This window comes from Oncorhynchus masou, chromosome 3 (assembly GCF_036934945.1).
Source record: "Oncorhynchus masou masou isolate Uvic2021 chromosome 3, UVic_Omas_1.1, whole genome shotgun sequence".
Taxonomy (NCBI): Eukaryota; Metazoa; Chordata; class Actinopteri; order Salmoniformes; family Salmonidae; genus Oncorhynchus; species Oncorhynchus masou.
This window is the reverse complement of record NC_088214.1, coordinates 37,055,290-37,068,751: the sequence shown is the minus strand read 5'-3', so window position 1 is coordinate 37,068,751 and position 13,462 is coordinate 37,055,290. Positions and strand designations below refer to the sequence as shown.

The 13,462-nt window shown below is 40.4% G+C and overlaps 1 protein-coding gene across 4 annotated transcripts in view; it reads left to right on the top strand.

Annotated features, from left to right (window-relative positions):
* The window catches only part of LOC135515767 (rab effector MyRIP-like), a 54,723-nt gene that overhangs the window by 25,402 nt on the left and 15,859 nt on the right, over positions 1–13,462 (top strand). For all 4 annotated transcript variants that reach the window (XM_064939516.1, XM_064939500.1, XM_064939507.1 and 1 more), the window contains exons 4-5: positions 4,477–4,613; positions 8,787–8,864. In XM_064939516.1, coding sequence (XP_064795588.1) covers positions 4,477–4,613; positions 8,787–8,864 — 215 coding nt within the window. The remainder of the gene's footprint in view (positions 1–4,476; positions 4,614–8,786; positions 8,865–13,462) is intronic.

The following is a 13,462-nucleotide window of genomic DNA, read 5'->3' as shown; positions in this document are numbered from 1 at the left end:
TGGGGCATTGTGTGTAGGCCTATGACAAACAATCTCAATTTAATCCACTTTAAAACCTCATCCTCACAATTGGCTACTGCACTCTGAAGATGTCGAACACTTCTGATTCTCTGTGGACCAACTGTATTAAATGCATCAACTGTGGCTGAAGTGGGTTGGTGCTCCTCCAGAACTCAATGCCTCTACATATGTACAGTACTACTTTAATTTGACCAGTTTCTCACAGCAGGAAAATATTACTTCAACAACAGGAAATGTGAATTATTATGTGGATTGTAATTCATGGACATTTTTGTAGGGGTTGGTAAATGCTTTGACATTTTTTAAAGTGGAAATTACAAACTTTAGAAGCCTTTTAAAATCTCAAATACATTACAATTTAAATTTCCTGCTGCACAGGAAAAATATCTGCGACAATCAAATTAATGCAGGTTAATGCATTTTGGCACCCAGAATTCATTCTTGCATGGTCTGCCCAGTAAGTCGATTTTGACTGTCATGAGAGACTAGCAGCTGCACTGCAGGTGGTGCTTTCATGTCTTAGTTAGTCTGTTCAACGAGGCAGGATGCAGAAGAACTGTGTAGGCTATGCTAGTTGCCCTGCATGACTTGTCCAGCATCTCTCTGGCCTTGTTTATACCTGGCGCTAACATGGGTTCTGTGTCCTGATCTTGTCCACATTCTGATTGTGCCCACATCTTCAGACGTGTCTACACATAGTACCAAAATGTGCCTCTTATCTGTCCTCTGTGTCCGCATTGTGAACAGATGTCCTGGTCCTACCCTGGCTAAATATGTGGTTGCTTCAAGTTGTGTATTTACGGTCTTCTGTTATCAGCTCCAATGTTAGTCCATTATAGCCTAGTTTGTTAAACAGCCTACATAAACAAAATGCCAAAATGTAAGGCTATCCCATATTGTTTTAATACATTGAACAGTCCACATTGTTCTAAGTAATTGCATGGCTTTAATATGGAAATATATTGTTAAACATAACATTCACACTTACAGTGCCTTGCGAAAGTATTCGGCCCCCTTGAACTTTGCGACCTTTTGCCACATTTCAGGCTTCAAACAAAAAGATATAAAACTGTATTTTTTTGTGAAGAATCAACAAGTGGGACACAATCATGAAGTGGAACGACATTTATTGGATATTTCAAACTTTTTTAACAAATCAAAAACTGAAAAATTGGGTGTGCAAAATCATTCAGCCCCCTTAAGTTAATACTTTGTAGCGCCACCTTTTGCTGCGATTACAGCTGTAAGTTGCTTGGGGTATGTCTCTATCAGTTTTGCACATCGAGAGACTGAAATTTTTTCCCATTCCTCCTTGCAAAACAGCTCGAGCTCAGTGAGGTTGGATGGAGAGCATTTGTGAACAGCAGTTTTCAGTTCTTTCCACAGATTCTCGATTGGATTCAGGTCTGGACTTTGACTTGGCCATTCTAACACCTGGATATGTTTATTTTTGAACCATTCCACTGTAGATTTTGCTTTATGTTTTGGATCATTGTCTTGTTGGAAGACAAATCTCCGTCCCAGTCTCAGGTCTTTTGCAGACTCCATCAGGTTTACTTCCAGAATGGTCCTGTATTTGGCTCCATCCATCTTCCCATCAATTTAACCATCTTCCCTGTCCCTGCTGAAGAAAGCAGGCCCAAACCATGATTCTGCCACCACCATGTTTGACAGTGGGGATAAGGTGTTCAGGGTGATGAGCTGTGTTGCTTTTACGCCAAACATAACGTTTTGCATTGTTGCCAAAAAGTTCAATTTTGGTTTCATCTGACCAGAGCACCTTCTTCCACATGTTTGGTGTGTCTCCCAGGTGGCTTGTGGCAAACTTTAAACGACACTTTTTATGGATATCTTTAAGAAATGGCTTTCTTCTTGCCACTCTTCCATAAAGGCCAGATTTGTGCAATATACGACTGATTGTTGTCCTATGGACAGAGTCTCCCACCTCAGCTGTAGATCTCTGCAGTTCATCCAGAGTGATCATGGGCCTCTTGGCTGCATCTCTGATCAGTCTTCTCCTTGTATGAGCTGAAAGTTTAGAGGGACGGCCAGGTCTTGGTAGATTTGCAGTGGTCTGATACTCCTTCCATTTCAATATTATCACTTGCACAGTGCTCCTTGGGATGTTTAAAGCTTGGGAAATCTTTTTGTATCCAAATCCGACTTTAAACTTCTTCACAACAGTATCTCGGACCTGCCTGGTGTGTTCCTTGTTCTTTATGATGCTCTCTGCGCTTTTAACGGACCTCTGAGACTATCACAGTGCAGGTGCATTTATACAGAGACTTGATTACACACAGGTGGATTGTATTTATCATCATTAGTCATTTAGGTCAACATTGGATCATTCAGAGATCCTCACTGAACTTCTGGAGAGAGTTTGCTGCACTGAAAGTAAAGGGGCTGAATAATTTTGCACGCCCAATTTTTCAGTTTTTGATTTGTTAAAAAAGTTTGAAATATCCAATAAATGTCGTTCCACTTCATGATTGTGTCCCACTTGTTGTTGATTCTTCACAAAAAATACAGTTTTATATCTTTATGTTTGAAGCCTGAAATGTGGCAAAAGGTCGCAAAGTTCAAGGGGGCCGAATACTTTCACAAGGCACTGTATCTCCTAACTTTTGCCCCACAAGGAGGCTCTATGACAGTAGCCTATTGCCACTTTCATGACTTATGGTTGGCCAACAACAACAACAAGCCCAGCTGCTTTTCACTCTCGTGAAAAGCAAAGAGCAGCAGTGTAAATTCTACACATTTTCTCTCTCTCTCTACTGCAGCAGTCGGGTTCGGATCTATATGGGTCCTTCTGGACAAGTCATTAAAATGACACATAACGAGACCTGTGACAATCATATTAGATCCGACCCAGCCCTGTGACATTATTTAGAATTCAGAATCCGGACCCTCTCGGGTGTTCGGGTACAACTGCATCCGTGAAGACCTCTGGCTGAGAGTATACATAGAAAAGCAGGCTTTTGGCTGAGAGTGTTCAAGAGACAATAGAGTCAACTGACAACTGACTGCCGACTGACTGATCGACAAAGAACTTTGCATCATAAATAAATACTCATTATTATTTGTATATCAGTCAGTGTGTCGTTGGTTGACAGTGTTCCGGAATTAGCATTCTTAATTCCATTCCTTTACTAGATTTGTGTGTATTGGGTATATGTTGTGTACTTGTTAGATATTGTTAGATATTACATATTACTGCACTGGGGCTAGAAGCACAAGCATTTCACTACATCTGTTAAACATGTGTACGTGACTAATAATTGGATTTGAGCAGGTCATTGGCAGGTCATTAACTGCGATTGTACAGGAGGAGACAGAAGGCCTGTAAACTCTGGACCAGCTGTTTCTAATGGCAGCCCTGTTCTGCCCAGCTGTTCCACTGTAGGATTTAGACCTGTGGACTTTTTACCTACATAGAATTAAGATGATTTCCCTGGCAGACAAGGTGTGTGTGGGTCTGTGTGTGATCTTGTTCTTCTATGCTCATGAGGACCTGAAATCCCCAAAAGGAGAGTAAAACAAATTAAAATTCTCCCTCGTTGGGGACATTTCTCAAGTCCCCACAAAGACAAAGGCTATTTTAAGCTTAGGGGTTAGGTTTAGGGGTTAGGGTTACAATTAGGGCTAGGTTTACAGTTAGGTGTTAAGGTTAGGTTTAAGGTTTGGGTTAGGTTTAGGGTTAGGGAAATAACCCTAACCCAGTGTCCTTTGGGGAGGAAATAGACAATCGATTCAAGGGAAATAAATATGTCTACAATCAGAGATCTCCTAACTAGAATAAGTTGGCAGACGTTCAACATAGTGAGATGAGGACAAGGGATGTGTGTGTGTGTGTGTGTGTTGGCCATGGTCCCCTTGATTCAGAGGTACAGTACATGTGGTCACACACGCAAAGCCCATACACATCCTACAAAGTTATGACTGTAGAGGTCACAGAATGCCTTAGCCCTTACCCAGAACAATGGAGCTAATGCAATCGTCCTAAAAGTTACCACCCACCCAAAAAATAGTCCCTGAATAGAATCTGTTTGAAATTCACTGCTCGACTGAGGGACCTTACAGATAATTGTTTGTGTGGTGTACAGAGATGAGGAAGTCGTTCAAAAATCATGTTAAACATTTTTATTGCACACAGAGTCCATGCAACTTATTATGTGACTTGCTAAGCACACTTGTACTCCTGAACTAATTTAGGCTTGCCATAACAAAGGGCTTGAAAACATATTGACTCAAGACATTTCATCTTTTCATTTATTTGTAAAATGTTCTAAATACATAATTCCACTTTGACATGATGGTGTATTGTGTGTAAGCCAGTGACAAAAACACAACATCAGGAAAAAAATCAAGGGGTGTGAATATTTTCCTGAAGCACTGTAATATCACCATATCTAATCAGTCCTCCTTTCTCTCTCCTCTCTGTTGTCATCGTGCCAGGCTTCTAAAGACCCAGTCCCTGGAGTGGTACTACAACAATGTAAAGTGTCGCTTCAAGAGGTTTGGTAGTGCCAAGGTGCTGAAGACACTATACAGAAAACACCTGGCGGAGCATGGGACGCTGGGAGAACTCACAGGTACTGGACTGGACAGTTTATTTTTTTTACTGCTGCCACTACTTTAATCGAACATTTGCGTCGACCGTACGAGTGCAGAGACCCTCTGCTTGTGTCAAATCTTCCAGCATCTTAGGGATGGATCAACATTTACAGAATGGTTACATGGAGGAAAATGGGGAGGGTCATGCTTTTTCAATTTCAGTCAATGGGAGGGTTTAGTATTTTTATAATCTAGTCCAGGGAAGGGTCATGTAATTTGTAATTGATAAAATGTCAATATTTCTTAGTGTTTTAGAATTAATTGCTTATTAAGCTATAAATAGATATGTGCCCGATGCCGTCCCTCATCTCTGATTCTCCGCTTAATATCAAATGTGCCTATAGGCTATTTAGTGTTGTCTCAAGTCAAATGATCCATAGCCTAGGCTACGAAGTGCATGCTCTGGGAAGCAAAGCACAGAGCAAAATGATATATTTATAAGATAGCTGCTGGGATGGTGTAAATACAACTGCATTACACACTGCAATGGATATTCCAACCCTGAGCCCCGGGCTGCTCTGCTCTTGCTGATCAAAACCCTTTTTGTGTGCTGCCATCCAATGATTGCGCCGTGTAAGCCTACAGTGGCAGTTCAGGAGGAGTGAAAAGCTTCATCCCAAAAAATTAGGCCTAGTCTAAAAAATATTGCACGTGGACTAGCCTATACTTTATGTTCTGTTCCGTTTGAGAAGGAAGAGCGCAAAGATGAGGTCAACTTTGATAGCTTTCTAATACAATAATTGATTTTATTAAAAACAATATTTTTTTTCTACCATGATGTATTTATCAGTTATTGACCTCTCAATAAGCCAGATTCAAGGAACGTTGTGCTGCTAAAACTTGACGCAGCAGCCACAGCACAATCAATCAGAAACGGACAGCTAATGTTGCTGAAAGTAGGCAAATTCGAGTAGGCAACCGTCTTCAGTTGAATTAAACTTTACTAACAACAACAGCCCAGAAAGCATCAGATAGATGGCCTACATATATGTTTTGCTCGCTCTGATGCTTTCTCCAGTGAGATAAATTCAGCCTCTTGTGAATTGAAGGAAAATTATGAAAAACAGAGAGACAAAATATAAAAAAATTATCTTTTTATTTAAAAAAGAAAGCCTGGCTTCCCTTGGCACCCATGAACACACGCTACTGTTTGTGCACACATTCAAATGGTGTATCTGCGCCGCTATGTGGACGTTTTAGGAGAAAATAACACATACATTTCACAGACTGGACGAGGGGTCACTGGCTTTGATCCTTTGACTCTGACTGATGTCACAGACAGACAGACAGACAGACAGACAGACAGACAGACAGACAGACAGACAGACAGACAGACAGACAGACAGACAGACAGACAGACAGACAGACAGACAGAGAGACAGACAGACAGACAGACAGACAGACAGACAGACAGACAGACAGACAGACAGACAGACAGACAGACAGACAGACAGACAGACAGACAGACAGACAGACAGACAGACAGACAGACAGACAGACAGACAGACAGACAGACAGACAGACAGACAGACAGACAGACAGACAGACAGACAGACAGACAGACAGACAGACAGACAGACAGACAGACAGACAGACAGACAGACAGACAGACAGACAGACAGACAGACAGACAGACAGACAGACAGACAGACAGACAGACAGACAGACAGACAGACAGACAGACAGACAGACAGACAGACAGACAGACAGACAGACAGACAGACAGACAGACAGACAGACAGACAGACAGACAGACAGACAGACAGACAGACAGACAGACAGACAGACAGACAGACAGACAGACAGACAGACAGACAGACAGACAGACAGACAGACAGACAGACAGACAGACAGACAGACAGACAGACAGACAGACAGACAGACAGACAGACAGACAGACAGACAGACAGACAGACAGACAGACAGACAGACAGACAGACAGACAGACAGACAGACAGACAGACAGACAGACAGACAGACAGACAGACAGACAGACAGACAGACAGACAGACAGACAGACAGACAGACAGACAGACAGACAGACAGACAGACAGACAGACAGACAGACAGACAGACAGACAGACAGACAGACAGACAGACAGACAGACAGACAGACAGACAGACAGACAGACAGACAGACAGACAGACAGACAGACAGACAGACAGACAGACAGACAGACAGACAGACAGACAGACAGACAGACAGACAGACAGACAGACAGACAGACAGACAGACAGACAGACAGACAGACAGACAGACAGACAGACAGACAGACAGACAGAGAGAGAGAGAGAGAGAGAGAGAGAGAGAGAGAGAGAGAGAGAGTGTGTGTGTGTGTGTGTGTGTGTGCGTCACTCAAGTTCACTGCCTTCCTCATTAAAAGGACTGGAAATGACCATATCCACTTCCCCAATCCATTTCTGAACTACATGAACACTGGGCACACGCAGTCCAGGGATAAGGTTGATAATGCCTCACACAAGACCCAGTAATGCAGTTACATAACAACAAATAACCTCAGCTTTATGTGCATATTTAGAGGACCTGAATAGAGCTCAAAGCAGAATGAGAATGTATGACTAGGGCTGTTATAGTGACTGTAATACTGCCACACCGACGGTCACCAGTCATGATGGCAGTCAAATTCCACTTCACATTAGTCATGGTAATTAGGTTTCTGCAATCTCTGATGCTACTCAGCACTCTATTAATGCAAATGTAATCGAAAATCTAATCAATGTCTTCTTGGGCCCATGTTGCCCAACATTTCAATAGATCATGCAATTGCGTGAGAAAACATGGCCGCTATTAAAAAGAGGAGGATCCCATCAGCTTTCTATAGGCTTACAATATTTATTTCTCAACTTTCCTAATATTAAGCACATTGCTTCTCTATACAACAGGAGTATAGCCTACCTGGCTGGCATGAAAATTAACCATTCGCTATTTAAGTGCATAGATGACATGTATTTTTCCGCTGCCCCTGTTTCGAGACAGGTGCATGATAATGGTCCATTCTAAATTCCAATCAAATTTCACACATATATTACTTAGTATATGTAAAGACAAGATTAAATCAAGGATAGTGTGATGTGTGATTGTGAATGATGCCAGGCTTAAGGGAAGAAATAGTGCATGTCTTTTTTTGCTACCTTTTTCAAATCATGTAGCCTAGCCCATAGGCCTATATGTTTTGATAAGGTGTGTATCACAACTGAAGTGGACAAATGAAACATGTGAGTTTCAAGTTTGGGGAAGATAATTTTCAACATAAAAATGCACCTTAATAATAAAAGCAATCGCAATCGCACAATCGTAATTGTGGTCACTTTTGAGAACTGTGTTTTCCTGCTAATGGAACATTTGCGCATATAGCTACTGATATATGCCAATTGCTACGCTTATACGGTGAAAGAAATATCCTAAAAGTTTATCAATATTCAAAGCTAAACATTCTGTTGCGTCAGGCTCATTGCTTAAAGTTTTTTTGGTGCTAGTGGTTGTATTAATTTGGCAGTTAGCGCATCCCACAACTGTCCCAGACTAACATGCGTTTACATTTTTTTCTTTTAAACCATCATCTTTGAAATGCAAAAGAATGGCCAAAATGTATTATTCCAGCCCAGGCGCAATTTAGATTTTGTACACTAGATGGCAGCAGTGTATGTGCAATGCTTTAGACAGATCCAATGAACCATTGCATTTCTGTTCAACATTTTGTATCAAGACTGCCCAAATGTGCCTAATTTGTTTATTAATACATTTTAAAGTTCATAACTGTGCTATCTCCTTAAAACAATAGCATGGTATTATTTCACTGTAATAGCTACTGTAAATTGGACAGTGCAGTTAGATTAACAATATATTAAGCTTTCTGGCAATATCAGATCTGTCTATATCCTGGGAAATGTTCTTGTTACTTACAACCTCATGCTAATCACATTAGCCTACGTTAGCTCAACCATCCCGCGGGGACCCACCAATCCAGTAGAGGTTTACACACATAACAGGAGACAATTATTTGAAACAGACAAAGTTGTCCAATGCCTTAAGTTTTCCAATACCCATTTTATTTTCCTGTTCACACCTTTTTGCTACATTGTGACCTACTGAACATGACCCATGCCCTGTGTGTTGTATCTTTTTGCAGAGGGTAGCACGTATGAGGAGAGCATCGGCAACGAGGGCAGCGTCTGTAGTGAAAACGCTTTCTACAGACAGAGTGAAGGTAGGCTTCTGGCTTTCCCCTTCTAAAGCATTTCATTTATTTACTGAAAGAACAGAGAAGGGGGCCGTAGGTAGCCTAGTGGTTAGAATGTTGGGATAGTAACTGAAAGGTTGCTGGTTTGAATCCCTGAGTCTACTAGGTGAAAAATCTGTTGATCTGCCCTTGAGCAAGGCACTTAACCCTGGTTGTTGTCCATAATGGCTGATCCCTGGCTGTGACCTCTCCGAGGTATCTCAAGGAGATATACAAAAATAACTATTTCCATTACATACTTGTGTATATTTGTTAACAAATATAAGCACCCCAATTATTATTATCATTTTGTTCATAAAATAACTTGCGGTTCCGGTGGCATGCATCATAAATGGTGGCTATCTCGTGGCTTTTCTTTTGCAAAATAACTATACATTTACTTATTTTCAAATTATTGTCAACATATAACATCACATTAAGGTGTGGGACGTTTACTGTATGGCAAGTAACAATAGCACGTCTAGGGGGAAAAGGTAAGGAACTTGTCTGTCTGCCCTGCATTAAAGACCAAAAATGGTTAAAGAACATTGTGATAACTAAAAATATATACCAGTTTCATTTAAGGACCAAAAAATTGACAGCTCTGCCATTTAAATTGCAAAATAGTTGGGAAGAGACTTGTACTGATTGTGTACTGATTCCATGGCACATGGTTTCTGAATTGACACGCAAAACAATGCCAGATTCAAAACTTTGAATTTTTCAATTTAAATTATTGTCCAAAATTCTTGCAACTAATAGAATGTTATATATATATGGGGGATACAATCTTCCCAGCTCTGCAGATTTTGCTGCAAGGAGGCAGAGTCATTAGATCATTTATTATATTATTATATATATATACTGTCCATATGTAGTTTGTTTTTGGTCACAGGTCCAGGAATGGCTGAAGACTTGCAAAATTTACCTAGAACTAGCGCTGAAGATAGCACTGGGTGATTTGAAAAGTCAAAGTCAATCGATCAATAATATAATAATTATTTTAGCAACATTTTTTATCTTTAATTTACAATCTGTAGAAACTATGAGAATAGAAAGGTTCAGTACTGTTGTACTGCACAGTTAAAAATATATGGCAAATAGAAATCCAAAATGGGATAGGTTGAATGGAGCTGAATGGGGGGACTAACAACAAGATAACCAATGTAAAACATTTGGGGTCTGGAAAATGTATATAGGTTCAGAACTTTTGTGAAATAGCACAGTTACAAATAGATATCAAACTGGATGAACATCAGAAATAGAGGAAGGACTAAAAACAAACAAAATATAACTATTGTAAAATAGATTGTGTCTGTAAAATATGGATAGTATGTATAAACTGAAGGTAGAAGCCGAAGTGTTATTGTTTATTAGTTTACTTCAATTGGGGGAAGGGTGGTAGGGTTTGGGGGAATAATAAAGGTATATTCTAAAACAAAGTGTATATACAGTGCCTTGCGAAAGTATTCGGCCCCCTTGAACTTTGCGACCTTTTGCCACATTTCAGGCTTCAAACATAACGATATAAAACTGTATTTTTTTGTGAAGAATCAACAACAAGTGGGACACAATCATGAAGTGGAACGACATATATTGGATATTTCAAACTTTTTTAACAAATCAAAAACTGAAAAATTGGGCATGCAAAATTATTCAGCCCCCTTAAGTTAATACTTTGTAGCGCCACCTTTTGCTGCGATTACAGCTGTAAGTTGCTTGGGGTATGTCTCTATCAGTTTTGCACATCGAGAGACTGAATTTTTTTCCCATGCCTCCTTGCAAAACAGCTCGAGCTCAGTGAGGATGGATGGAGAGCATTTGTGAACAGCAGTTTTCAGTTCTTTCCACAGATTCTCGATTGGATTCAGGTCTGGACTTTGACTTGGCCATTCTAACACCTGGATATTTTTATTTTTGAACCATTCCATTGTAGATTTTGCTTTATGTTTTGGATCATTGTCTTGTTGGAAGACAAATCTCCGTCCCAGTCTCAGGTCTTTTGCAGACTCCATCAGGTTTTCTTCCAGAATGGTCCTGTATTTGGCTCCAACCATCTTCCCTGTCCCTGCTGAAGAAAAGCAGGCCCAAACCATGATGCTGCCACCACAATGTTTGACAGTGGGGATGGTGTGTTCAGGGTGATGAGCTGTGTTGCTTTTATGCCACAAACATAACGTTTTGCATTGTTGCCAAAACGTTCAATTTTGGTTTCATCTGACCAGAGCACCTTCTTCCACATGTTTGGTGTGTCTCCCAGGTGGCTTGTGGCAAACTTTAAACAACACTTTTTATGGATATCTTTAAGAAATGGCTTTCTTCTTGCCACTCTTCCATAAAGGCCAGATTTGTGCAATATACGACTGATTGTTGTCCTATGGACAGAGTCTCCCACCTCAGCTGTAGATCTCTGCAGTTCATCCAGAGTGATCATGGGCCTCTTGGCTGCATCTCTGATCAGTCTTCTCCTTGTATGAGCTGAAAGTTTAGAGGGACGGCCAGGTCTTGGTAGATTTGTAGTGGTCTGATACTCCTTCCATTTCAATATTATCGCTTGCACAGTGCTCCTTGGGATGTTTAAAGTTTGGGAAATCTTTTTGTATCCAAATCCGGCTTTAAACTTCTTCACAACAGTATCTCGGACCTGCCTGGTGTGTTCCTTGTTCTTCATGATGCTCTCTGCGCTTTTAACGGACCTCTGAGACTATCACAGTGCAGGTGCATTTATACGGAGACTTGATTACACACAGGTGGATTGTATTTATCATCATTAGTCATTTAGGTCAACATTGGATCATTCAGAGATCCTCACTGAACTTCTGGAGAGAGTTTGCTGCACTGAAAGTAAAGGGGCTGAATAATTTTGCACGCCCAATTTTTCAGTTTTTGATTTGTTAAAAAAGTTTGAAATATCCAATAAATGTCGTTCCACTTCATGATTGTGTCGCACTTGTTGTTGATTCTTCACAAATGTTGTAAATGACTATTGTAGCTGGAAACGACAGATTGTTTTATCGAATATCTACATAGGCGTACAGAGGCCCATTATCAGCAACCATCACTCCGGTGTTCCAATGGCAAGTTGTGTTAGCTAATCCAAGTTTATCATATTAAAAGTCTAATTGATAATTAGAAAACCCTTTTGCAATTATGTTAGCACAGCTGAAAACTGTTGTTCTGATTAAAGAAGCAATAAAACTGGCCTTTAGACTAGTTGAGTATCTGGGGCATCAGCATTTAGGGTTCGATTACAGGCTCAAAATGGCCAGAAACAAAGAACTTTCTTCTGAAACTCGTCAGTCTATTCTTGTTCTTTAGAAATTAAGGCTATTCCATGCGAGAAATTGCCAAGAAACTGAAGATCTCGTACAAAACTGTATACTACCCCTTCACATAACAGTCCAAACTGGCTTTAACCAGAATAGAAAGAATGGGAGGCCCCGGTGCACAACTGAGCAAGGGGACAGAGAAAGGGCAGCTTCATTAAATATTACCCGCAAAACACCCGTCTCAAAGTCAACAGTAAAGAGGTGACTCTGGGATGCTGGCCTTCTAGGCAGAGTTGCAAAGAAAAAGCCATATCTCAGACTGGCCAATAAAAATAAAATATTAAAATGAGCAAAAGAACACAGACACCAGGACAGAGGAACTCTGCCTAGAAGGTCATCATCCCAGAGTCGCCTCTTCACTGTTGACATTGAGAGACTGGTATTTTGCGGGTACTATTTAATAAAGCTGCCAGTTAAGGACTTGTGAGGTGTCTGTTTCTCAAACTAGACACTAATGTACTTGTCCTCTTGCTCAGTTGTGCACCAGGGCCTCCCACTCTTTATATTCTGGTTATATTTTCCTGTAAAAATGTAACAAGTACTTTTGGGTGTCAAGGAAAATGTATTGAGTAAAAAGTACATTATTTTGTTTACAAATGTAGTGAAGTAAAAGTAGTTAAATATAAAATAGTAATGTACAGATATCACAAAAAACTACTTAGGTAGTACTTTCAAGTATTTTCACTTAAGTACTTTACACCACTGCCCAAATGCCTTCACACCAGTACATTAGCATACTTTATATACTGTTACACATGCACTTATCACATAGTATTCCATACAGTATTCCATACAAGTTAAGACCATGCAACCTGAGTTGAAACCAGAACATGTACAGTACATAAACAGATGCATGCGCCATATTTTTATGTGATGGACACTTGATACGATCACATGATATTGTATGTATTGTATTGTATGTCACAAAATTATATTATAGGTGATAGACAAGGTAGTTATATGCATACAATCAGGGATAAAGTGGCTGAGCAGCATGATAAAAAAAAATAGTAGCATCAACGTATATCGTGTGTGTTTTATAACATTTTATCATTTTAATAGAGCCACTGCAGATAGTGCTGATGACTGGTCCGCCCAAACCACGCATGAACAAGGGAATCTATATTCGGAGAGCATGTTGCTGTCCTGCCCTTGACTTTGGTGCAGGGCATGTGATGTCCATAGCCTCTTCATCACAAAATTACCTGATCTTGTCAAAAAGATAGTTTGTCTAGCTGTGTCCAGTCCAGGTGGCGC